Source organism: Colletotrichum costaricense (assembly GCF_030867565.1).
Source record: "Colletotrichum costaricense strain IMI 309622 chromosome Unknown Scaffold_16.1, whole genome shotgun sequence".
Lineage (NCBI taxonomy): Eukaryota > Fungi > Ascomycota > Sordariomycetes > Glomerellales > Glomerellaceae > Colletotrichum > Colletotrichum costaricense.
The window spans coordinates 677,628-701,128 of NW_026848245.1; the positions used below are offsets into that span (position 1 = coordinate 677,628).

The 23,501-nt window shown below is 52.2% G+C and overlaps 8 protein-coding genes across 8 annotated transcripts; 3 read left to right on the plus strand and 5 right to left on the minus strand.

Moving 5' to 3' along the window:
• Positions 1-297: 297 nt before the first annotated feature.
• On the minus strand, positions 298-1,673 carry CCOS01_13021 (uncharacterized protein; the record flags this gene model as incomplete). The annotated part of the gene is made up of 3 exons (XM_060461168.1): positions 298-499; positions 558-1,379; positions 1,642-1,673. 3 exons carry the CDS (start codon positions 1,671-1,673, stop codon positions 298-300), a joined length of 1,056 nt encoding a protein of 351 aa, XP_060308370.1.
• Positions 1,674-3,169: 1,496 nt separating this feature from the next.
• CCOS01_13022 (ABC transporter) lies at positions 3,170-9,286 on the minus strand (the record flags this gene model as incomplete). The annotated part of the gene is made up of 8 exons (XM_060461169.1): positions 3,170-3,216; positions 3,558-4,084; positions 4,349-4,393; positions 4,600-5,265; positions 5,328-5,444; positions 5,493-5,939; positions 5,993-8,961; positions 9,080-9,286. 8 exons carry the CDS (start codon positions 9,284-9,286, stop codon positions 3,170-3,172), a joined length of 5,025 nt encoding a protein of 1,674 aa, XP_060308371.1.
• A 2,369-nt stretch (positions 9,287-11,655) lies between these two features.
• Positions 11,656-12,711, plus strand: CCOS01_13023 (uncharacterized protein; the record flags this gene model as incomplete). The annotated part of the gene is made up of 1 exon (XM_060461170.1): positions 11,656-12,711. One exon carries the CDS (start codon positions 11,656-11,658, stop codon positions 12,709-12,711), a length of 1,056 nt encoding a protein of 351 aa, XP_060308372.1.
• Positions 12,712-13,603: 892 nt separating this feature from the next.
• Positions 13,604-15,181, plus strand: CCOS01_13024 (uncharacterized protein; the record flags this gene model as incomplete). The annotated part of the gene is made up of 1 exon (XM_060461171.1): positions 13,604-15,181. The coding sequence occupies one exon, from the start codon at positions 13,604-13,606 to the stop codon at positions 15,179-15,181; it is 1,578 nt and encodes a 525-aa protein (XP_060308373.1).
• Positions 15,182-15,613: 432 nt separating this feature from the next.
• Positions 15,614-17,254, minus strand: CCOS01_13025 (transcription factor tfb2; the record flags this gene model as incomplete). The annotated part of the gene is made up of 3 exons (XM_060461172.1): positions 15,614-16,877; positions 16,942-17,029; positions 17,122-17,254. 3 exons carry the CDS (start codon positions 17,252-17,254, stop codon positions 15,614-15,616), a joined length of 1,485 nt encoding a protein of 494 aa, XP_060308374.1.
• A 464-nt stretch (positions 17,255-17,718) lies between these two features.
• On the plus strand, positions 17,719-18,616 carry CCOS01_13026 (thioesterase superfamily protein; the record flags this gene model as incomplete). Its single annotated transcript, XM_060461173.1, has 8 exons — positions 17,719-17,757; positions 17,810-17,850; positions 17,912-17,927; positions 17,978-18,043; positions 18,107-18,221; positions 18,300-18,365; positions 18,416-18,494; positions 18,544-18,616. 8 exons carry the CDS (start codon positions 17,719-17,721, stop codon positions 18,614-18,616), a joined length of 495 nt encoding a protein of 164 aa, XP_060308375.1.
• A 263-nt stretch (positions 18,617-18,879) lies between these two features.
• On the minus strand, positions 18,880-19,977 carry CCOS01_13027 (uncharacterized protein; the record flags this gene model as incomplete). The annotated part of the gene is made up of 3 exons (XM_060461174.1): positions 18,880-19,182; positions 19,269-19,743; positions 19,799-19,977. The coding sequence occupies 3 exons, from the start codon at positions 19,975-19,977 to the stop codon at positions 18,880-18,882; spliced, it is 957 nt and encodes a 318-aa protein (XP_060308376.1).
• Positions 19,978-21,486: 1,509 nt separating this feature from the next.
• Positions 21,487-22,638, minus strand: CCOS01_13028 (fungal cellulose binding domain-containing protein; the record flags this gene model as incomplete). Its single annotated transcript, XM_060461175.1, has 4 exons — positions 21,487-21,640; positions 21,695-22,388; positions 22,414-22,439; positions 22,517-22,638. The coding sequence occupies 4 exons, from the start codon at positions 22,636-22,638 to the stop codon at positions 21,487-21,489; spliced, it is 996 nt and encodes a 331-aa protein (XP_060308377.1).
• Between the last annotated feature and the right edge of the window lie 863 nt (positions 22,639-23,501).

Sequence of the window (23,501 nt, forward strand, 5' to 3'; positions counted from 1 at the left end):
AACACCCCACGATCTTTTGCGCTGCACATCCTCTCGATCTAGGCCCCTTCAGTCATGGCCAGCATCACAATACTACACCAAAGTCACATGAATTCCTGGGACGAATTCCCTCCTTGATCCTCTTTTCGATAACTTGGACTCCACCCGGGGACCGGTGCCTGCGCGGCCCTCCGCTCTCCCGCCGTTCGGTCCGGCACCTTTCAGATCAATTCTCGGCGTGATCGCAGAGCGGTGATGAGCGGATAGGGCAAACGATCTCATAGGTATTTCCAAACTATTAACAGGCGCTTGCCTTGATTAATCAAAAGTCATCTCTGCCATTATGTCAAACTGATCAATTTCATCCGCCCAAGGAATGTGCCCCTGAGCGCCCATCCTCCCAACAGAGATAGCAGCAGCTTTGTTCGCGCGAACGACGGCACTCTCAATATCCCATTCTCCAGATGCACTGGATATCTGACGCACATAGTCGGCCGCATACGCACCTGTAAAGGTGTCGCTAATCACTTGTATTAGTCTGTGACATCATTTGAATATAAAGAGAATGGACCACCCACCCTGCTCCGGTTGTATTCACGACGGAGACGGGATATCCAGCACAGTGCCCGGAGACCTTTTTATCGGCGTAGAAGGCACCTTTTGCACCCAATGTGATAACCACGTTCTCGACCCCAACGTTCAGGAAGTCCTGGGCAATACTTGGCCAGGTGCTCTCCGTCACATTATCCGGCATACGGCCGGACATTATCGCAGCCTCGAACTCGTTGACCACGAGATGCGTGATGAACCTATAAAGTTCGGGGTTGATCGGGCTCGCTGGCGCGGCATTCAAGCAGAATGGGATACCAGCGTGACCAGCAGTTTCAATCATCGTCTCAACGACCTCCTTATCGATTTCCATCTGCGCTACGATCAAGTTCGGCCATTCTTCGCCTCCAAATTGCTCAGGGTAGCTGAAATCCTCCTTCTTCCAGGCCGCTGTTGTCCCCGGGCTAAACACACACCGACTATCGTGGGTTTCTTCATTGATCATGACGACGCGTTTGCTGGATGATAAGCTTGGCACCTCTTTAAGGCCAGAGACATCGATATCGTTCTCGAGTAGCCTCTTCTTAAGCCCCTCTCCGTAGTGATCCTTACTAGCCTTGCCAATCATCTTAACTCGAATGGCACCATCGCCCCTGCCTAGCGATGCCTTGTGGTGGCAGGAGCGGTATGTCGAGAGCGCTGTGTTTGCACCCTTTCCGCTCAAGGCTTTCTCGGAATGACTTGCTCTAATGCTCTCTCCTGTCTTTGGAAACCGGGGTACGATCATGATGTGATCAACGCCCAGCGCCCCAATAACTGCGATGGTCTTCATCTCGGGTCCAATCCTGTAACTGTCGATCGTAAGGGTGTTTGATGTTAGCACGTCGGGAATCGTAAAACCGGCCGGTCGTGACGGTGATGGTTATTAATAGGACTGGAGTGTTTGAACAGAAGACCCTCCTTCTTTGTCTGCCCGTGCTCATATCGACCCGGGGATGTCCATGTCTGCGCGGCTCAAAGAAATTGCGACCTCAGACCTGGATGGGACACCTCCAACATGACTCCCGGACTAAGTTCAATACCAATGCAGAGCCCCTTTCTTGTAGTCAAAACTTCTGTCCATCACGGTGTTGATGTCTCCCCATATTGGTAATGTTCGTGTTACGCGTATTTTCCCTAGCCCCTGGATGTCAATCGCCCAGAGCTCATCTGACCGACTCCTTACCGACTCAACAAGCTCTTGGCTGAGTCTTTCCGTTACTTTTTGCGATGATAACGGTAAAGTCAGGGCGCTCACTCACTTTCCATTCAACGCTTCCCAATTGTGACTTACGAGACCACCCCATCCTACCTCAAGTACTAGTCTCAATGAATGGAATACTCTGCGGTAGGTGGTGTAATGTGTCAGACATGAGGCCTTATGATAGTGTATTGAGGCAACAACTTATAGCCGTCGGGCAATCGAAAGATGGTTCTCCAAGGAGCGGTGTGGCATCTTCATGTTGTTGCTGGACAGCTTTTAGTACATTACATACGTCGCCTACCAACACTATAGAGAGTCAACAAGTCAACACCCTTTCCGATCATTCAGTGACGGCCTGCTATTGGGCTCAATCAGGGAAGATCAGTATATGAGAGCCACTTAGCTATGCAACACGGTAGCACTGTTCATATGACACCAGACCTAGGTACGCCAATATCATACCTTAGGCTAAGAATGGTAACAATACATGCAAGCAGCAACAAGGCTGTGATACCTGCCAAGACAGGTCACCTCTGATAGCCCACGGCCTGCTCCCTGCTGCAGAACAAAGAAGGGCAAGTTTATTTACACTACAATGCAGAGCCTCATGTAGCCAACAATCGGCCAGGTAAGATACGCAGCTTTGGCGGTTAAGATTCACCGCCAGTGCTTTCCTGGAAGCTGACTGGTCAAGTGTTACAAAAGGAGACACTAACGCAGGCTCGTTCACACTCCGATACAACGTCCATACAGTCTCTAAACAGATTCCGGAGGCCAAATTTCCTGAATGGCGGCTCTTCTGATGACCTGAGCACCATGGCTTAAGCTAGATGGTAACATGAAAGTCAAGCCCGCTGCTCATCGTATTTCAGCCAGCCTGTAAGATCGGACACGGCCAAAAGATTTGACAGACGTTGTCTCTTCAATTGGCTCTCAACTTAGTTGCAAACATTACCACCACTTCACAATATGATAATGAATGATTAATAGTCTAAAAATGATGTGGGGGGTTTTTTTTTTTTTTTTTTTTTTCTTTTTGGTGGGGTTCTAAGACAAATAGTAAGAAAAACAGTATTTCGGCCTTCGAGAGGACGAGAAAGGGAGGGAAAACATTATATCTATAGATATTTCAGGGAAGGAAGAGAAAATCATGAAATGATGAAGAACGAAAAGACTAGAAAAAGGAGACTGAGAAAAGTAAATCGACGCGGGCCTTGCATACCATGAAGGAGCATATGAGTGTATGGCTACGAAAACGCCTCGATCTCCTCAGACCATGGAATGATATCCTGTGGCGCACCGTCTCTCGAACCAACAAGCGCAGCAGCTGCACACGCATTTCTGACTAACTTACCCAAAAAATCTGAATCCACAGCCCCTTTGTTTCCAGCTCGATGCTCAGTAATACCCGCTGCGAATGTCGCCGTGAATGTGTCCCTTGTCGCCTGTGTCAGTGTTGAAGTTGGGAGACATTGAAGAGGGAGAAAAGCTGCTTACCTTTCGATGGCATTATAATTGCCTTTGCGATGATTCTCCTTGAAATCACAAAGGTATGCACTCGACCCCCCCTTCCAGAAGTAGGTAGCTTTCGTGTGTCCTTTGGTTATAATCACATGCTCTACACCCAACCCAACCAATTCTACACCCCTCTCAAACATTTTTTCCAACTGGCTGCATTGAGGGAAAATCTGAAGTTCCTCCTCAGTAACCACAAGATAATTTATGAGTTTCAACTGGTCCTCGGTAATACCATAGGAAGGCACCTTGCCCAAGCAGACCTTCATACGCTCGCGTGCAGCAGTCTTGAGTATGTAATCAAAGACCTTCTCTTCAAATTCTGTAGAAATGACGACCGCACCTGGTATGAAGACCTTATGTACGCGTTTGTCAACGGATTCGGGAATGAAGCTGAAATTTTCCATCCATTGGGTGGATGTAGCCAGTGTTTCAGCAGGATTCAACCGAATTCGTTCCTCTCCGTTGGGTCGTATGAGGTGGATGTTGACGTTGGTTCTCTTGAAATAGCATTCTTTGATGCTGTCTGTATTGGGTCCCATTGTCCCCAGTAGAGACTTCACCATATGGCCATAATGGTCCCTCCCGACTCCACCCTGCACATGGACGTCGATTTTGGTCAAGAGGTTTCTGCGATTATCGGTTCTTAAAGCATTCACCAGTTCTTTGGTGTAGCAGGAACGATGTGCTGCAATTGCGGTGATTGCGGAACTTCCCTCCACAATTTCGTGGTGGAATTCTGGCTTCTCTGGGTCGACGCGTATGTTTAACTGGAAATCATCTCCGAGGGCTACAACCCTGTAAGTATGCGATGCCGCGGCCATGCTGCAGTTTTGAAACTGGAATCGATTCGTAGTGAGAGGATGATAAAGGTCAAGCTTTGTGGTCGTGGTGTGGTTTCTTATGGAAGCAAGGGAAGGAAACACCAGATGCTCATTCTTGAGTGTCTACTTATAGAATTGAAACAAACAGCACAAGTGAACAGAAGATGCCCATTCATCGATATGACTTGTGGGACTGGGATGTGTGAACAGAAGAGATTCATTCTTTGACGATACTTACAGGATTTGGACGGGTAAACAGAGGATGTTTGCTCCCGAGTGTTTGCTACGGAATTGGGGTAAAATGCTGAACAGAAGATGCTCATTCTTTGCCTGGCCCCGCGTACCGCATCGATCCCCTCCCGTGTTAATATTGTCTCCTATGTTGAATGTTCTCTCCCATTTTCAAGGACTGTCATACCAGAACATCTTCTTTATTAATCAAAATCATTCGCTTCCTACAGTGATGCCTCTGCCAAGACCCATAGCTACCTGACAGGATCCCTCGACCGTCCCTGATTCTCAATCGCCCACAGCTCACCAAACCGACTCCCCTCCGTCTCAACAAGCTCCTTCGGGCTGCCCGTCTCGATGACGCGCCCCTGATCCATGACGATCACCGCATCAAAGAAGTCCATCACCATATCCAGGCGATGCGACACCATCACAATCGTATACGTCCTAAACTCCTCCTTGATAATCTCCTGCATCAACCTATCCGTCGCGTGATCGACGCTGGAGCTGACCTCATCCAACAACAAGATCCCGCCGCCGCGCCGCTTGAACTTGGCGTCTTTGACCCGGCGTCGCAGGATCGCCCGCCCAAGGCTGAACAGCTGCTTCTGTCCCGCGCTAAGACTGTCTGCGCTCATGGACTCGCGCAGGCCACCGCGCTCTTCGACAAAGGTGCCGAGTTGCACAGCGCGGAGGACTGAGAAGCACTCTGCGTCTGTGGCTGCGTTGAAAGGGTCGATGTTTGCCTTTATGGTGCTGCCATCGGGGAGGAACACGGCATCTTGGGGCACGGAGATGATGCGGCGGCGGAGAGTTGAGCGGTCGATGCGGTGGAAGGGAATGCCGTCCATCTCGATGTTCTTTGGAGAGGACGATGCCGGGTCCAGAAGCCGGAGGAGAAGAAGAATCAGAGATGATTTGCCACTAAGGAAGTGAGATCAGCATTCATACGCTTCCTGGGCAGTCCGATGTAAAAGGCAACTTACCTTCCCGTTCTGCCACATAGTGCAACCTTCTGGCCAGGTTGGATGGAGAAATTGAGGTCTTTCAATGCGAGATGCGGAGGAGTTGTCGCACCATCCGATGTTGCTTGCTGTTCGTTGCTTTCCATATTGTCAGCGCCGTCCACAAACTGGTTGGGCTCAACTTACTTGTATGAGGCAGAGACGCCGTGGATCTCGATTCGCCCAGTCTCGGGCCACTCTTCAGGCGGCTCGATATCCTCACCTTCCAGGTCTTCAGGGCTAACCTTCTCGGAAAAGGTCTTGATACGAGAAACGGCACCGATCGAAGTCTCGAGCTGGGTGTAGAACCGGACGAGTGATGAAAGGGTTTCGCCCCACGACATCAGAGTGACTAGAGAGGCACCAGTGAAGCCTGAGTTGGCCCGGAGCTGGGTGGCAAGGGTCACAAGAACGACGGCCAAACCGGCCACCATGAGCTGCATAGTAACGACGAGCCATTGCTGGATCATGGCGAGTAAATATGCCGGTCGTTGCGAGGTATCCAACATGTGCTGGTTGTGGGCAATGTCCTTGTGTGCCCAGCCAAAGGCACGTATTGTGGCGACGCCCTTGATGGTGTCAAGGAAATGCGTGCTAGCAACTGTTAGTCAGATACTCTATAGCCGCCTAGTCTTTCGTGTACATACTACAATGGGCTTTTGGACTCGAGATCCAGGAGTCGTAGTTGGCGAGAAGTCCGAAGGTAGAACTTTTGGATTACCCAACAGAAAGCAATCAACATGGGATAGCTAACAGCCATGTAAGGGGATGCAACGGCGACCACAGCACCCATACCTATTGACTCGAATCCGGCAAGCACCGCATTAAGCAGCGCCATCGGTAGCTCGTTGTCGATGAGTGTCATGTCTTGGGAGAAGAGATTTGTGATGACGCCAGAGTCTGTTGTGGTGAAGAATGTGAGAGGCGCGTGGATGACAGTCTTCAACGCTTGCTGATGTAGAATGGTGCCGGAGGAAGTGGTCATGTAGATGATCAAGGCAACACCTGCCACCATGAGAGAAACGAGCTGCAACGCCTTGAAGAGGCCGAACAATCCGACATAGTATCCACTGCTCTTGTGAAGGGTATCTTCGGCCCAGTACTTCATCCAAATCGTAGGAAATTGGTTCCACACGGAGTATGATGCGGAGAAGAGAACGAAGATGACGGTTGACGTTAAGCTCAGACTACGGAAGTAGTGGGCATAGACCCTCACGTCTCCCGTCTGTCTCGACTTCTCCATCATCTCGTCGGCAACGGCCGGAGCACGCTTCGCTTTCGGAGGTTGACCGGTGGTGGGTTTATTGGAAGTCTCAGACCCGAAGTCGGAATCGGTATCAGAGTCTGTAGCCTTCACCCCAAGACTGGCAACATACTTCTTATCGCGCATCAGGTCGGCGAAAGTACCTTCTTCGGCAAGAGTTCCATCCGTGCCCAAGGCGATGATGTGGTCTGCCAGTGGCAGATACTTGATGGCATGTGTACAAAGTACCGCTGTTGACTTCCGTCGGCGAATGATACCATCGAGCCCAAACACCCTCCGAAAGACTTCAGACGCTGTGTCATTGTCAAGCCCGCTTAGGATGTCGTCAAAAATCAGGAGATCGCTATTCAAGTACAGTGCACGCGCGAGTGACACGCGCTGCTTCTGTCCACCGCTGAGCATGATCCCGTTGCTTCCAATCTTCGTATCGTCACCATAGGGGAGAAGCAGAAGGTCCGTCTGGAGCATACATGCGTCGATGATCTCGTCGTATCTGGCTTGGTTGAAAGTCGACCACCCGACAATGTTGTCTTTGATGGAACCGTTTGACAAGAACGGATTCTGCTCGCAGTACCCGATGGCAGCGTTGCGTGATGGCACAGAGACCAAGCCGGTGTTGAATGGCACTTCACCTAGGAGAACCTTGCACAGAGTGGACTTTCCTGATGCTACAGGCCCTACCACGAGGGTGAGCTGAGCGGCCGGGATAGAGGCCGTGATATTTTGGAGCACCATCTTATCCGCCGTCCAGCCGAAACTGCCATCAACAAGAGAAATCGCTGGCCTTGAGCTGCTGAATTCGGAGTCTTTCCGATCCGGGAACGTTTCCAGGGAAATGTCATCCGAGTTGTCGCGAAACGGGCTCTCCTCGGACGACCTCTCCTGGAATGCCGAAGGATGGGCAGATTGCCGGAAATCAATGCGTGATTCTCCTTCAATGTACTTTTGAATCCGATTAAGACAAGTAAACGCCGCGATGATGGTCGGAATAGACTGGAAAAGCTGGCCTAATGGGCTGTTGAGAAGGACCAAGAATGAGAAGGATGTGAAGATGGTCGTAGTATCCAGACGTTCTTGCGCGAAGACGAACGTAATTGCGGGAGATAGCATGCTCGGAGCCAATGCAGCAAGCGCCGTGACGATGATCAGCCAGCGGAATTGATTGCCGATGCGCATCTCCTCCACGCGCATTCTCTGGACAAACTCTGCGACAGGCTGCGTGATGCCGGAGATGCGTAAGTACTTCATGTTGGAAATGACATTGGCAGTCAGTCCAACGCGCTTCTGAATCTGAGCCATCCAGCGAGACTGGCGCTCACCGGTAAACTTGGCTACGGCAGCGGTGACGCCGGTGCACACGAGAATGACAATGAGAGGCGCGACGAAGGCTGTACCGAGCTGGCCCTGTAGTAGCCAACATCCAAGTGCAATTTCGATAACGTTGGCCCAGATTTCGTGCAGACTGTAGAAACCACGGACGATACGCTCGGTGTCAGTACTCATGAGAGTCACTGCCGCCGCATCCCCGGTGTCTGTGAGCGCGGCTTCGGTGGTCTTCTTGTAGATAATTGCTGATAGGCAGCCCCGAGACATGTACAAGGCTCGCTGCTGAAAGTAGTAGTACAGAGCCGTGGAGACGGCGATCCCCGTATAGATCAGAACAGCAGCCCCGATAAGACCGTAGCTCATGTTATTTGACGCGTTGTCATCTTGCAGGTACTCGAGAAGAGTTTGGATGAAGAAGGGTTGGCTGAAGCTGAATCCGATGAGGGCGATCCGTGGGGCGACAGGCAAAAGTAGAGGGACAGCCAACGCCTTGGCTAGGTCTTTTGCGAGCCCGTGGTTTTTGCCGCGGTTCTTGCCCTTCTCGAGTTCTTGAGCGAGAGTAATTTGCATCGTCTCGGCTATCATGCCACGGTCGAGAGCATACAAGTCGCCGATCTTTAAGACGTTGCGATAACCGTGGAGGAAGAGGCGATTTAGCCACCAGTAGACGCCTAGACTGAACAAGCCGCTTGTCTCCTCCGGGCTATGTTCTTCGGCGGTCCAGCGAATCCATCGTGATTTCCTCTGGGCCTCGATGATGAGGATGGCAAGCTTTATCACCAGCGAGGCCGTGAATAGTCTTGCGAACAGTTGTGTTGAGAAAGTCTTAGCTACCAACCATGACGTCCTCGTTTGAGCAATGTCAAAGAGAATCTGGAGAAAAGCGTAGCCGGTCAAAAGCAACGAGGGCCTAGGTGCTCTGGAGTGTTCGGCATACGATAATCCGACCATGAAAAGAGCGGCGAGGAAGCCGAGAGCTGAGGCCGAGGCGGCAAACCCATCTATGCGCGAGCCACTGGAAGTTGTCTGTAGAATGAGAATTGCGAATTGCAGCGTTGCAAATACTGTTATGATGGCCTAGACGAAGGGAAATTTAGAACCAAGTCTCAGATGAAGTTTGCCGCCATGGACTACTGTCACCTACCAATTTTACGGTTTGAAATGTTTTGGCACCAACGATGCGCGGTTTGCGAGCAAGGTAGGCAACGCGCGGAAGTGAGAGAGCGATAAAAACGGCTGCGGGGATGATGGCTAAGAATATCCTCTCGAACCGAAGAGTAAAATCAAAATCACCGCGGCAGCCTTGAACACTAGGCCCGAGGGAGTCGTCGTTGAGACATTTCGAGCTCATTGTTCAGATCGGTCTTAGCAGTGAGCGTTGATGTATGTAATGGCTCGTCAAGGGTGCGCTATTCGCTGAGGATACCAGGGGCCAATGCTGGGTCGAACTCAATGGCTTGAATGAGTGTGAGATTTGTTTGGCGGAGAGGGCAAAGATGGGCAATCCGAAAGCTATGAGAAACCGAAGAGACTTAATCGATTAATCAAGAGGCTTGTCAAACAAGCTTAAATGATCGCACCCCAACCATGACTGGGCGAGCCACGAGGTTGAGCTTACTTCTCGGGCCCGGCGTTGATGCCTGTTGTTGACTCACGTCAGGCGACATCTCTTCTAGTCTGACCAACAAGTTTGCGCAATCTTTGCCAAGTTGACGCGGAGACCTTAGCGAAACATAGGTGCTTTGCAGGTATCAGAGATGGGCTACGAGTCCATGTTGTCGTGTCGGCGGCAAAGATTGAGAACGTAAGCACTGAGACCGTCCTTGCCATCATTGGGAGGCTTTTGGTGAGCAAACGCCATTGTACCCAGAGAGTCGGCGGGACAAAGTGCCGATTCATGTCAGACTGCAGCGATTGCTGAGCTCGCACCGGGTACCAGCCGACGCGCCATGTCGAAAGAGGAAGGTCGAATGCATTCAAATTCTTGCTTGGTGGTTTCTCCCATGGAAGATGGAGGCTAGAGGATAGGACGGCGCGGCCAACAAAAGTTCTGCATTGAAGGAGACGCGCGGAGGCTCTAATCTCTTCGGACCGCCTCCGACTAGGACACCGTAAGTTGGAAACATGAATGCTCGAACTTGACTTTCGGGGTTCAATCTTCGCCAGAGTAAGACCGGAGTCTCCGTATACGGTATTGGGGGTTCGCATCTCAAGGCCATGCCAGATCGATGGGTAGGATTACGATCCTTGCCAAGCACATCTTCGCCGCGAGGGACACCCTTGGTCGGCCGAAAGAAGGGGTATATGATATCCACATCGCCGGCCGTTGAAGTTTGGCGGGCTTGCACTGGATTACTTGGTGTTTTGGGGCAATATCCACAGCTACTACAGCTGATGACGACTGGTTCGAAAATTGCTGACAAGTCGACACCCGTAACAAGAATTAGCGAGAAATAAGACTGCAAGATAGTCAGGATAGACGCGTTGACTTGGTGCAGACGACACTTTCGCAACCACGAATCTGGTGACGAGTCCAACAGCGATTCATTTGGAGCCTGTTGCTGATCGTCGCATGCTGACTGGGGCAGAAGAGTTTGGGCAACTTCGACATCTGTTAACAGCAGTAAAAAGAAGAGTCATCCCAGGGTACTCTGCGGTCATCGTCTGTCTGATGTCAGTTGCTGCACGGCATTGGTTGTTGCACGAGGCAAAGCGGACAGTTGCGAATTCGAAGCTTTGAGAAAGTTGGTGGGGTTGAGCAGTGCGGGGAAATTGACCGGGAATATTCAACGTTGATTACCTAATGTCCCGTGGGTCGGATGTTATTATGTAAGAACTCGGAAAGTCAGCACAGCCACTGTGGAAGATCACCAGCCTCAACCTCACGCCATACTTCATCCATGACAAGATCATCTCAAGCCACGCCAACTACTAACGTTTCTCCCAGAACAAAGAGTCTGAGTGTTAACAGCTGGATGCAGCTGGCCTCCCCCCTCCAGCCAAGAATCCGAACCCGAACCGAGCTGCTCGCGTCGTATTGCTGCTGCAGATTCCAGTACCGCTGTGCAGCTGCCAGCACACTGCAGAGCACAGCACATGCATAGGCAACTTCCGCTCGGCCTCGCAAGCTGAAGCTGATCCATCCAAACCTGCTGGGTGTGCCTGGAAGCATGTTGTCATCTCCTCCGACCGGCACCGCTGTCCGACCCTCGGAGCACACAGGATCGGCCACGCTGCCAACTCCCCAACAGCCTGCCAAGCTTCAGCGTCAGGCGATGCATGATTCCAAGACCGAGGCAATAGCCATCTCCAACCAGACCAGGCTAAGCCGAGCTGACCTTGGATTTTTGTGCTTCTGAGGTGGACTGATTATATATCTGAGAACAGAAAACATTGAAAAGGGCCAACAATTCCCAAGGGGTTTGCAGAATTTGGGCACACCGTCACGTACCATATTGGAACCTAACAATCACAAACACCAGTCACACATAGACACGTCAGGTCTTTGGATTCACCAACAACCTCTAGGTTGGAACAGGGTTCATTTTCCACCGCTCATCTACGGAATCATAAACACGAGCACTCCCTCGAAGAACCGAACATTGGATCACAACCACCCAGGAGGAACTCATCGAGACCAAGACAGTTGCCCTCAGGAAGAACCAATCATCGATATACCTGGCAGGCAACCCCCCCAAAAGACCACAAAAAACGCCCAGCATGTGCATCGTTCTACTCACCACCGCCCATCCCGACTACGCTCTCATCGTTGTCGACAACCGGGACGAGTTTATCCTACGCCCAACGTCCCGCCCGCACTGGTGGACTCATCCTTCCGGCGCTACTGTTCTCTCTGCCCGCGACCTTCAGAGAGCGGAGAAGGGCACCTGGCTCGGCATCACCAAGACCGGCCAGCTCGCAGTCCTCACAAACTACCGCGAGACAGATACACAGGATTCCAAACACCCCATCCACGCTGCCCGCAGCCGTGGTGGCATGGTCACTGCCTGGCTTGGTTTCGACCCCACAGAGCCCGCTTCAACGTCGGTGAATCACCTCGTCAAGGATGGTGGTGTCAAGGGCGTCGGTGGCTTTTCCATGGTAGCAGGCAAATTGAAACGAAAGCGCGGCACCGACGAAAAGCCCGAACATGCGCTCGAGGGTATCGCCATCATCTCCAACCGGTGTGATGACCTGCAGGACGTACCGTGGATCGGAGAACAGCGGGGCGAGGTTTACGGTCTTAGCAATACCGTTTACGACGACCCCAAGCCGTGGCCTAAGGTTGAGAATGGAAAACGTCTGGTCAAGGAGGCCATTCAGGAAGCTGTTACGGACAATCTGAATGAGGATGCTCTAGCTGAGCGCCTATTCAAGGTCCTGGATACCGATACGCTTCCCAAGCACCCTGATATGAGCCTGGCGGACTACATCAAGGAGTTGAAGCAATCCATCTTCGTACCTGCCTTGGGCGACGAGAGCCATCGAAAAGCCATGGAGGAGGCAGTCTCCAGAGGCCCAGGTCAATGGGCCACGGATGACCAGAAGGCAGCCGAAGGCCTACAGCTGGGCGAACGACCCGATCCTCCTGCCCAAGGCACCATGGGCTTCGAGGTGGGTTTGTACGGGACACAGCGGCAGACCATCATCATGGTTGACTGGGACGGCAACGTGACATATCGCGAGAGAGCATTGTGGGATGGCAATGGTAACGTCATTGAAAGAGGCCAAGGTGACGAGGTCTTCAAGTTCAAGATTGAGGGTTGGGAGAACTGAAGAGTCTGGCTCGTATAGAGACGGTATTGCATGTAAAGGGCCTCGCATCATCGGCATCGGCGCTGGAGGTTGTTCTTGCCCCATGCATCATGTTTGACATGGCAAACTTAATGAGACAAGGAATTATGAGCATTTGAAGTCACAGTAAGAGCGAGGCTTTGATGGGGAGTGATGGGAAGTGACGTTCAGCGGATATACATTGATATGGTAGAAGCTGCCTCCCTCACCTGGTTTGGAAGAAACATCGCGGCAGGGGCATCGGAAGAAGTTGACGACGATGGTAACGACAATGGCACTCGACCTTCCTCTCGCGATGAGTCTCAACCATCTATCTTTCTCTGTCGCTCGGCAAGAGCTGCATGTGAGTCGACATCTGTTCAAGGTCCTCGACCGTGCGCTCGATGTCGACGCGTCCTCCAAACATCCAACAACATCAGAGCACTTTTTCATCTGAACCTCACTTTTGGCTCACCTCGCCACGGCTGCGATACACCGCTCTGGCTGCGTATTCCAACACTGAAATTCTCGCCTCGTCTGATTTAATTCTTGTAATTCACTTTCCTCTCCAGACAATGTCCCCCGCCGGGTCCGGATCGCTTGGCCTGGTCCTACTTGCCCACACCACTCGCTGCATCATCACGATTTTGTACTTTTGCATCGACCTGGCCAACGCCAACCTTCGCCTTTTTTCTCTTTGGGCCAAGTCTTGTTTTCTCGCGGCTACTCTCAACTTCCATTCCTTCACTCAGTCAATCGCCATCATTGTTGCCTCTTCAAAGCACGCACTTGGAGCCAGCCAGGTAACTATCACCATCCTCATTTGGGCCATTCCCTACCTCATTTTCCTCGAGTGCATCCTGTATTTTGCTGCACTCATCATTCTGCTGGAAAAATGCGAGACCGTCTATCTGCATCTTCTTTCCTCCCGCTTCGGAACCGCAATTCTCGGGGACCAAAACACACCACGTCGCGCCCAACCATCTCAGGACCTCTTGGGCCTGTCCAGCGTAGCAGCGGATCGGATCTTGAGCGTGCCGAAGCAATCACCGTCGTTTCGAGCATCAACGACACCGAAAAACAATACTCAGACATCTCCCAGCCGACCTCAGAGGCTGATTCGGGAAGAGGCTATTCGACTCTTGGCCCTACTCGACAAGGTGGTATCCTCAAGACTTCCCAAGCAAGCAAAGCTTATGGAGCCCTCGAGTCTGTCAATCCCGACCATCGAAAATCCCAAGGAGAAACCAACCCGCCTCTTCAGCGGCAGGATGTCCTATCCGGTCGTGGAAGCTACCAACCATATCTCACTTCTCAAAGACAAGCTACTGTCAAAGATCGTCGAGTATTGGGGGAGATTTCCCACGCCAACGCTGACAATACGCGCATTCCATATTCAGATGAGCCCGCTCTTACGCAGTGCGAGAGACTTCATTCCCAAGAGAACCAGCTCATATCGCCTTCAGAAACAGCAGCCCAACTGTCCATGGCAAGATCTCATGGAGTTAGACGACTGTCAGCCAGTTTCACCACAGGCGGACCGTTGTCCAGCAATCCAACTATCGCCAGCTTCCCCGTCATGGCCATCAAAAATACCACACACCTGCGAGGGCCCCCTCATACATCCGTGCCTACCGAAATCGAAAGAGGTGCGGAAGAGACGATTGAAAGTTCTGGCGGAAACAGCCCTGAACTCGGAGGTCGTCAAAAGCAATCAAGATCGCCCAAAGGCGGAATAGAGAAGCAGCGACTACCCAAATCTCGCACTTTTACCGTTCTGTCCAACCTCACCGCCTCCCTCTCTAGAACATCTCTAGCCAGCTTCACGGGAAGTGATCGTAAGGCCTCTCTGCAGACAGTGGCATCTCGCAAGACCAGCACTTCTTCGACTCTTACAACTAGCATTCCGACTAGAACCCCCACCCCCATGTCTCCTGAGGTCAACCCACTCATCATTACGACAGCGCAGCCATCGGCTTACTGGTCAGGTCGTTTCATGTCTCTACAGGATCGTTTCCAAGGCGAATCCCTTCAAGAGCAGACTCTATCAATCTTTGTCACAGCCCACGCCTCCAAGGCCAGTATTCTTGCGCAACAACGTGCCGCCTATCAAGGCCGTGGCAATCTACCTCTCAGCACCACAACAGCCCTCGACCGCTACGGCACTGCCGCTATTCAAGAAGCTAAGCGACTCTCGGACGAAGATAATTGCAGTCTCCGCATCTTCCTCCACCTCCAAGCACTTTGCGGTACGCCCGAGGCCCAGAAAAGCTTGCACGCATGGCAAGAGGCGTATGCCCGAAGAATGGGACGCAGCAAGCTCCTGCCAGAAGGCATGAACTCGGACAGGGGGTTCGTTGCGCGGCTCTTTAGTGGAAGCGGAGGTGGAAGACGGAGCTTCGGCAGCTCCCAGTTGGAGAGAGAAGCTGGTAAAGGCAAGCAAGGGAACGCCATGCGAGCAAGCATTATGTGATGGTCTGAGGTACGTCGCTATCGAAGGGTTATTGTAGATCATGGTTATTGGCGTTTCACTTCATTTGTTTGCTTTGTTAGGTTTGTTTGGACTTGGGAGGGGGGAAGCTGGAGGTGTACAGGGACGGAGGCATTAACGCATTGTTCGATTCGGTCAAGAAGAGTCTTTGTCGTACAGGAGGAGTGTACGAGGAAAAGGACCCTTATGCCCATGCATTGTTTTTAGATGGCGTTCACCAGAGATGGAGGTTACCAGAGACGAAAAGTCAGCTGTTAAGAACAATACCCATTTACTTTCTACACCAGCCTGAACCATCTCCATCCCAAAAACGCCTGCCAATGCATGTAGCCGCCCTGCAATATACCTGGAGCGCCTCTAGACCTGTGCCTAGGTCTATCTATGTCTCTCGAAATAGCACCATAGCGCCTCTGTCTAATCCTCAGCCTTCTTTCTCAACTTGAGGTAGTCCCTAATTTGCTCGTGTTTGCTAGCAAAGAACATGCCAAGCTTATCGTTGCGCCATGTCAATACGCCAATCTCTGCCGCGTAGCCCGCAATATCCTCGTACTCCCTAGGACTGTCGAAATCACGGAACAAGAAGCCGCTCGTGGTCGTCATGCGTTCTGTCTCGAGCTGCCACAGCCGGATTTGGTCGACGACGGTGGGTGGCAGGACGGGCCGGTTCCGTACCGCGGCCATGCGGTGCATCTGTTCGTGAGCGTGGGCGGCGAGGTACGAGATGATCTGGTCGGCTGTGATGCCGCGCTCGACGGCGTTGCGAATCGAGTTGCGGGTGAGGCGGCCCGATACCATGTCGGAGAAACGCAACTTGAGCTTGCAGAAGAGTGAGAGGACGGCGATTTGGAGCGGTGTCTGGCCGTAGGCGTAGATGCGGTAGTTCGTCTCGACGATGATGCTGCCGCCCTTGTTCTCCTCGCTTCCGCCGGGGGTCAGGCCGTTAGAGGGCCGTGGACCAGTGGCCGCAGCGAGAGCCGCGGAGAAGCCTGCCCCTGCGCTGCGAAGGGCGCTGGAGCTGCTCGTAAGTGTCGTAGCTAAGCGAGTTGGGAAGTATTGTTGGGTTTTGTGTTGGGGGATGTAGATGAGGCCAAAGTCGAGTAGACTGGGAAGCATGTTGCGCCGTGGTTCCGTGAGGGCCTGGGTGTCGTAGGCTCTGCCGAGCTCGAGACTCGCGAGGAGGAATAGGAAGCTGAGAGCGTCGGTGCTCTCCATTCCCGTGACGGCGGAAGCGTGCTCAGTGGCTTCAAGCCAGAGCAGTAGGAGGGTCCAGACCTGGGCGTTGGCCTCTTGAAGGAGGAAGGTGAAGCCGGCCTGTGTGATGCCGACGGCACCGTTGGCGCGACGTACGAGCGCACCGGCAGCGAGCAGATCCTTAACAGACGCCTTAGGTCCACTGACGTCGGCGCCGCCGGGGTTCACGGTGTTGACTATGTAGTGGAGGATGTCCTCCCACTTGCGACGGGCGTAGCGATCGAGGAACGGGACGGTGATTTCGGGCGGGATGGGGAGGGAGGAGGGCACGCCGAAGGAGTTGTGGGATCCGCCGCCTTCGAGTGCGAGCCGTAGCGAGTTTTTGAAGTTTGTCGTGAGCTGCATCTCTTGTGGCCGTTCTTTGGAGGGAGGTGTGATTTGGAGGATGTGCAGGCTGCGAAGGGTCGAGATTGCCTGGTCTTTTTGCCTAAGTGAGCAAGATGATGTGTTAGACGGCGCCAGTATGTGACTAGTTGGACTTCAGCGCGCACCTTCTTGAGTCCGGCTTGACCCAAACATCGAGGTCCTCTAGCAGCATAGGCTGCGGCATGTATAGGATAGCCATGACGATGGTTTTCGCTGGGCTTCTGGGTCAGCGACCTTGCTCTTTCTCCAACAAAACAACCCAATGCCCAGAGTTATCGATCCTAGGGGAGGTCATGGCTTCTCACCCAGCGGCGGTATCATCCTGCGGAAGATGGCAAAGGCCGTAGAGGGTTGCAGGTACAGCTTCCTAAAGGTCGTGCCGGGCAGCTTCTCCAGGTAGTCGGCCAGCTGGAGCGATTGACCCGAGCTGACCGACATGATGGGCGATTTGCGCGCTGGGTTTTGGGTAGAGGAGGGAACGAAGATGTGAGTCGATTTTATCTCATGTTCGTATAGGCGGCGCGGGGTTTCGGGCTCGAGTTCGGAGACTGGTGGTGGGTCGAAGTGGTAGAGCTGTTGAGAGTTGAGAGAGTTCACGATGGTTTGCGACCAGGCGAATTGCACGGCGCAGCAATCATTCAATCATCAGACAGGGGTCTACAGAGGTTTCCGCCTTAGGCAGGGGCTCTCGTGGGTTGTGCCTGGCTGGAGCTTGGGGGTTTCTTAAGGTATCTTATCGAGATCCCGATAAGGACTGTTATCAGCCAAAGATAGGTACGTACCTTACTGTCGTCCGCACGTCATATTCCCCGTCGCGACTCCCTTCCCGAAGCTCGCCGAGTTCACCTTGAAACTCATTCTCACCAATTCTCATCACTTTGCTCGCCGTCCAAAGCTCAAATATGGCCCCAAAGCTGCCTCCGTTGCGCTTCGTGCGCTCAGTGAGTTTACATTACATACGGACATCGCCAATTGAGTCTAATTGCCCTTTAGGTCTTCAAGTCCTTCACCAAGGACTCTGGGCTTGAGCCGAGGTAAGCTGGCTTGCATCCCGTTTTGCTGTGCATCGCCCATCAAGTACTCACATAACTCTAGGCTCCTTGGTAATAACGTATGAATAAAACTCACGTATATGAGCGATAGTTTACTCACTCTAAGCAGTTTCGAGTGACTGGCGCATCAGTTGGCAAAGTTGATTTCGAGTTGGCAATCCAAAAGGAGCACACGGTACGTCTCATCCATGCTCGCCGTTGCCAAAGACACCACTGACTGGGCCAAATTGACCCACAGAATCGCCTTTCTACGATTCATGGCGGAACTCTTGCTAGTCTTGTTGACCTCGGTGGCTCTCTTGCCGTCGCTTCCAAGGGTCGATTCATGACCGGTGTCTCAACTGACATCAATGGTGAGTATTCAAGTCCATCTATCAGCTCTCACAATGTATTCCAAGATCACTATTGAACTTGTCAACTGACTGCAATAGTCACGTATCTCAACCCTGGAGGCAAGCCTGGCGACATCATGACGGGCACCGCCACCTGTGATAAGAGTACGTTGTAGCCCTGTCCAAAGTAGAGAGCGGAAACTGATTCTTTGCAGTGGGCAGAACGCTTGCATATACGACAGTCACATTCTTCAACAATAAGGGCGAATTGGCTGCAAGAGGAAGCCATACCAAGTGAGACTCTTCCAAAGACCGATCCAGCATTTTGCTGACTTACATCTAGGTACATTGCTAAGACCTGGGGGTCAGAGGACTTCGTTGCACCTGACGAGTATGTTGCTGAAGAAGAGAAATAAAACATGTGATAATCCTAGAGCGCATATGCTACGTTCAACAAAGTCAAACTAGATCAAGGTACAATGTATTAGATGCCGTGTATTCGTAAGGTAGAAGCATTGAGTATCATCACGCATTATCTGGTATCATGCTGTTCCTCGCTCATCCCCAATTCCCAACCAAATCATGCGTAACTGTCACGCTCTCTCAGGTTCTACCGCAAGAACGGATCTTCGGATAAACCTTCCACTTGTCGCCGGACCCCCGATTGGTCTCGACCGAATCAATATACGCTGTTGGCAGTGGTGATATGGGCTCCCGATGCCTCTTCATCATTCAGCTTCGCAGGCTGCACTGAGTCCCCGCGGGTATTGAGGCCGTACTTATCTTGAGTGGCCAGGAAGTAGAGCATGACGAAAACAGCGAAGCTGCCCAAGATACCGACGACTAGCGAGACAATGTTGAACCAAGTGTAAGTATCGTAGTTGTAGTAGTAGTAACCGTATTGCGAGGAAAGCTGAGCAAAGAGCGACCAGACTGCACGGACAAACCAAATAATGCTGATTGCGAGCGCAACGTTCGAGGCCTAGCCATCATATGTTAGCACTCAGACTGAATGTACAACCGCATCACCCAATACTGAGAGACGGTGGAAAATGAAGCAAAACTGACCTTGTGTAGAGGACCCTTGAGGGCGTTCTTGCGAACCAGGGCAATGTACGTGATAGCACCGATAGCGCACAAGAGGTTGAAGATGCCACAAATGAGATCGAAAATCTGAGCCACCAGTCTTCTCATCATCACCCTCTCGTAATCGCTGCTGTTATAGCTCCAAGAATAGTAACCCTCTCTGGTACTCAGCCAGAGGCACATTGCTGTGAAGCTGAGCACCGAGATCAAGATGACGGCGCCGAAGGAGAACGACTTCCCAATCCGGAAGCGTTTTGACGTCTCGTCGACGCGGAGGAGGGTGAATGCGCGGGCGAGGTAGAAGAGCGCCAGGAAAGTCAAGGCCTGGCTGACGTCGAAGAACCAAGAGAGGATATTCGAGGTGTATGTGATAAATTTGGCCAATGTGGAGTCGTACGTATATGTGCTTCCATGTGCGAGAGAGATGATGTTGAGAATGACGTAAAAGATTTCGGAACTGGAGACAATGCTAATGTTAGCCGCCGTCAAACAGATGGAGTTGTGGTGCTTACAATAGCCATAGCCCCAGGGCTGTTTTGGTGATGGCCACCCATCGGCGAGTAGGGTCATGATAGCTTTCTGATGTCTTTCGGAGAAGGAGAATGAAGAATACGGAGCCTGCGACAGCAGCTAGAGCGCTCACAACAGTGTATACGATCCCCACGATATTTTGAGTATCATAGTAACCCATGTTTGCAAGCGCGTTGTGGTTCCAGTTCTCTGTAGCAATATTACCTGAGTCTGTTTTTCGCGAATATTTGAATCGAGTCTGTTGTTATTGTTGAGTTGAAAGGATGGATAATAGGCTGGGCTACAAAAGTAAGTCTGTCCTTCTCCCCTGACTTAAGTATGGCCAGCCGTCAAACAGAAATGAGCGGTCTCACGAGCATAGCCTGCTCAACATCCGCTTTGGATTCTCGCCTACAAGTGTCTCACCCCGGCCGGGCGAAGGACGCCTGGCGTTTGCTGTGCCGCACTAGCCCCGGGCGATTGCAGTTCTACCCACTCCGCCCAGTTTCCACTCTGCCACTTCTCCTGGGCGCGACACATGGCTCTGCACCAACCAGAGGAGCCTGATTTTCGCTGCCAAGATGGTCCAACAGCCGAATTGCTGTTATTTGACCTACATGGAGGGCAATATTGACCCCAGCCTCCCACCGTCACAAGTCGGTGTCTTGGGGTTGGCCGCAGAGACAGAACAGGCACTGACTTGGACTGGTGAGTAGTACTTGCAAGGCCTGACTACCCTTGTTCATCTCCTTATGACTACCTCGTGGTCATTCGTCAGTCTGAGAGCGCTGTAGGCTTAGAGCCAAGCCTCTTTTCTAGCTTAATTCAAGCTTAATTCCTCTTCTACTGGTGAGCATGAGGTTGAAGCCACCCCCAAAGTCTCAATAACAGATGGCATTGCGTTGATGTTCTCCAAGATGATGCTGACTATGTGAGTTCCGCGGTATGTCACAAGTAATTGAGCGAATGGCTTATTCTCGAAAAAGATGGTAGCCAGTTTTGACAAGAGGATGCTACGCTGCCTTGCGATGTGATTGTGGAGAGCAGTGTCCCTCGCCCCATAGTACCTATCAATATTTCGTCTCCGCGAGATTGATAATCCTCATAATGTACTTGCCACAAATTTCATTCCACTTGAGCTCTTTGCCGAACTCGAGGGCATCATGGTCGGGCAGTAAATGCTGCAGCCTGTTAAGCCGTAGCGCCTTGGCAACGTGCTTCGCCCCTGGCAAAGCCTCGTTGTAGCGAATATGACGAATATGATAGGCTTGCTTTTTCTCCGTGGGTAATCAGTTTGGCAAATATGGCCTGCTGCAGTGAATTTGAGAAGCTCTCGGGCAACGTGACGTGGAATGACTGATGCTATGTGAGGTAGAGTGTGACTCCGAATCGCCTCAATATTTCCAAGCAATAGACGACGTGCCCTACACGAATACCACAACGGTGTAGAGACAGACTCGTACATGTCCTTATCTGACATCGCATGCATTCTTCTCCAAGGAGTAGCAGACTTTCACACAGACGACTGGTACAGGAAGATGCAAGATGCAGCTCGAGGCATCATCCGCACCACTCAAAACAAGTACGATGACGGATGGCGGTAACTCGTCTTAGTTTGTACATAGACCCGGAACTTGAAAGTAAATACAAGAAGATACATCCAGACCACCCAGCAGCTCCACCAATTACCTTAGCACACATTCGGCCCAGCCTCCAGGGCCAAAGCAACGGTCTCGGCAACCGCATCGTGGATGGGGTAAGTAGGATGCAGCGTGTTGAGCCAGAAGTACTGGTTGACTGGGTAGGTGCAGCTGTCAATGAGGGTGTCCTGAGCAGTCGTACCGCTGTTCAAAGGTTAGCTTATACGTGCAGGCACTTCGATATCAAGGGTGACTTACTCCTTGTACGCGTCGCAGTATCCAGTAGTATTCTTGTACCCCTTGGTAGCATCAAACTTGGCCACGTTATCAAGCACACCGTTGAACACCCCGTTAGCATCAACAACCCACGAGTTCGCACCCTCCCACGTCGTGACATTCTTCGCCATGGCGTTGACTCTGCCGTTGAAATCAGCGACGTCATCCTTGCAGAGCTTCTGCGCGTCCGCGTTCTCGGCAAGGAGCATCGGCGTCCGGTCGACAGGCGGCGTCGTCAACCACACAAAGTTTCTCGCGCCCGCCTCGTACAGCTCTCTGGCCAGACCTTGGTAGACGTCCACGATCTTGGTGTTGAGCGCAGAGGTAGCATCGGCTCCGTTCCAGTACGAGTTGCCGATGTCATTGACGCCGATCCAGAAGGCGAATACAGAATCCGAGCCCGTCCAGGCCGGTGCTGTCTTTGCGGCGTAGGCGTTGCTGAAGAGCGTCTGGACCTGGTCCTTGAGGGTGGGAACTGTGTCGGCGTAGGGCTTGACGAGGTTGGCGTCGACGGTGGCGCCGCCGTATGCGAGGTTGTAGGTGTACAGGAGGGATGCGTTGTGCTTCACGGTCAGGTAGTCAACCCAGTTGGGGCCGTTGCATGAGGTCCAGCCCGGGTAGGAAGGGTTTCCGAGGGGGTTGGCGGGGTTAGGAGCTTCGAGAGAGGTGTTGAAGCCTGTGTTCTGTTAGCCAAATGACACTGATTCGAGGAAGCCAATTATCGTGCCTGTCTGGGAGTACGAGTCGCCGCTGGTAATTGTTAGCGTGTATGTAGGACAGAGCGCAGAAGTGTTGCAGACTTACAAGACGAAAGCGTGCTTGACATTCGCAAACCCAGGCCACTCCGCCGTCGCGGTACAGGCACGCTTCTCGAGAGCGCTCGCCCCAGCAGCCAAGAGGCCGGTCGTCAAGATCTGTGACTTCATTGTGTCCTGCACCTATCAAGTAAAGAGTGTGTTTTCAAAAACGAACGACTTGGTCGGGAAGAATGGAAAGACAGGCGGGGATGCGGTAGATCAACATGAACGATCGACGGGAACCTAGCAACACCTATATAAACACGGTCGCTTTCGTACCCGTCATGACGGAAAACTCGCTCTGCGAAGGGGGTTTGACAATTAATCTACACCTTACCAGACCCATTAAGCCCCCGGAGCCCCTCAATTAACGGAAGGGAGCGAAAAAGCTTGGGGCCCCCGGGTCCTCGGATTGCTCCATGGGCGGGGCATAGTCTCTTCTTCCTCGCTGTCCGAGCTTGAAGTCTTGATTGACCTCTGCCGATGTACCCGAAGCGGCATTATAGGAGGGTTCCCTAAAGGCTCGCCGGACGACCGGCACGGCAGCTGCGTGCTCGTCACGTTGAGGCTCAAAGTCTTGTCTAGCGAGGTAATCAGGGGTCATCGAGTTCTTCCCGTTCATCCAAAAACCGCCACGAGTCGATCAAAGTGTGGAGATCGAAGACAAATAGAGTGAAGGTGGGCCGGCCTGAGACCGGACGAGACAAGGATTAAGAGATTGGATATCACGTGCGCGGAGGAAGTCCCTCCGCTTCGCTAGGATGGTGCGACAAAGTTACAGCACTACCACAATCATGATTCCCTGACCAAGGACATTATTATATTCGGCTTCTTGCTCAACGGCAATGCGACTCAACTCATCGTTCGTCTGGCCGTGCGTTAGTAACGGCTTCCCTGTTGGCATATGCAGGTTACCCGAGCCTCAACAGCACTGTGGGCGAGTTGCGAGGCTAGGTAGGGTGTGAAGAAAGGTCGCTGAGTGAGGTTTCCGA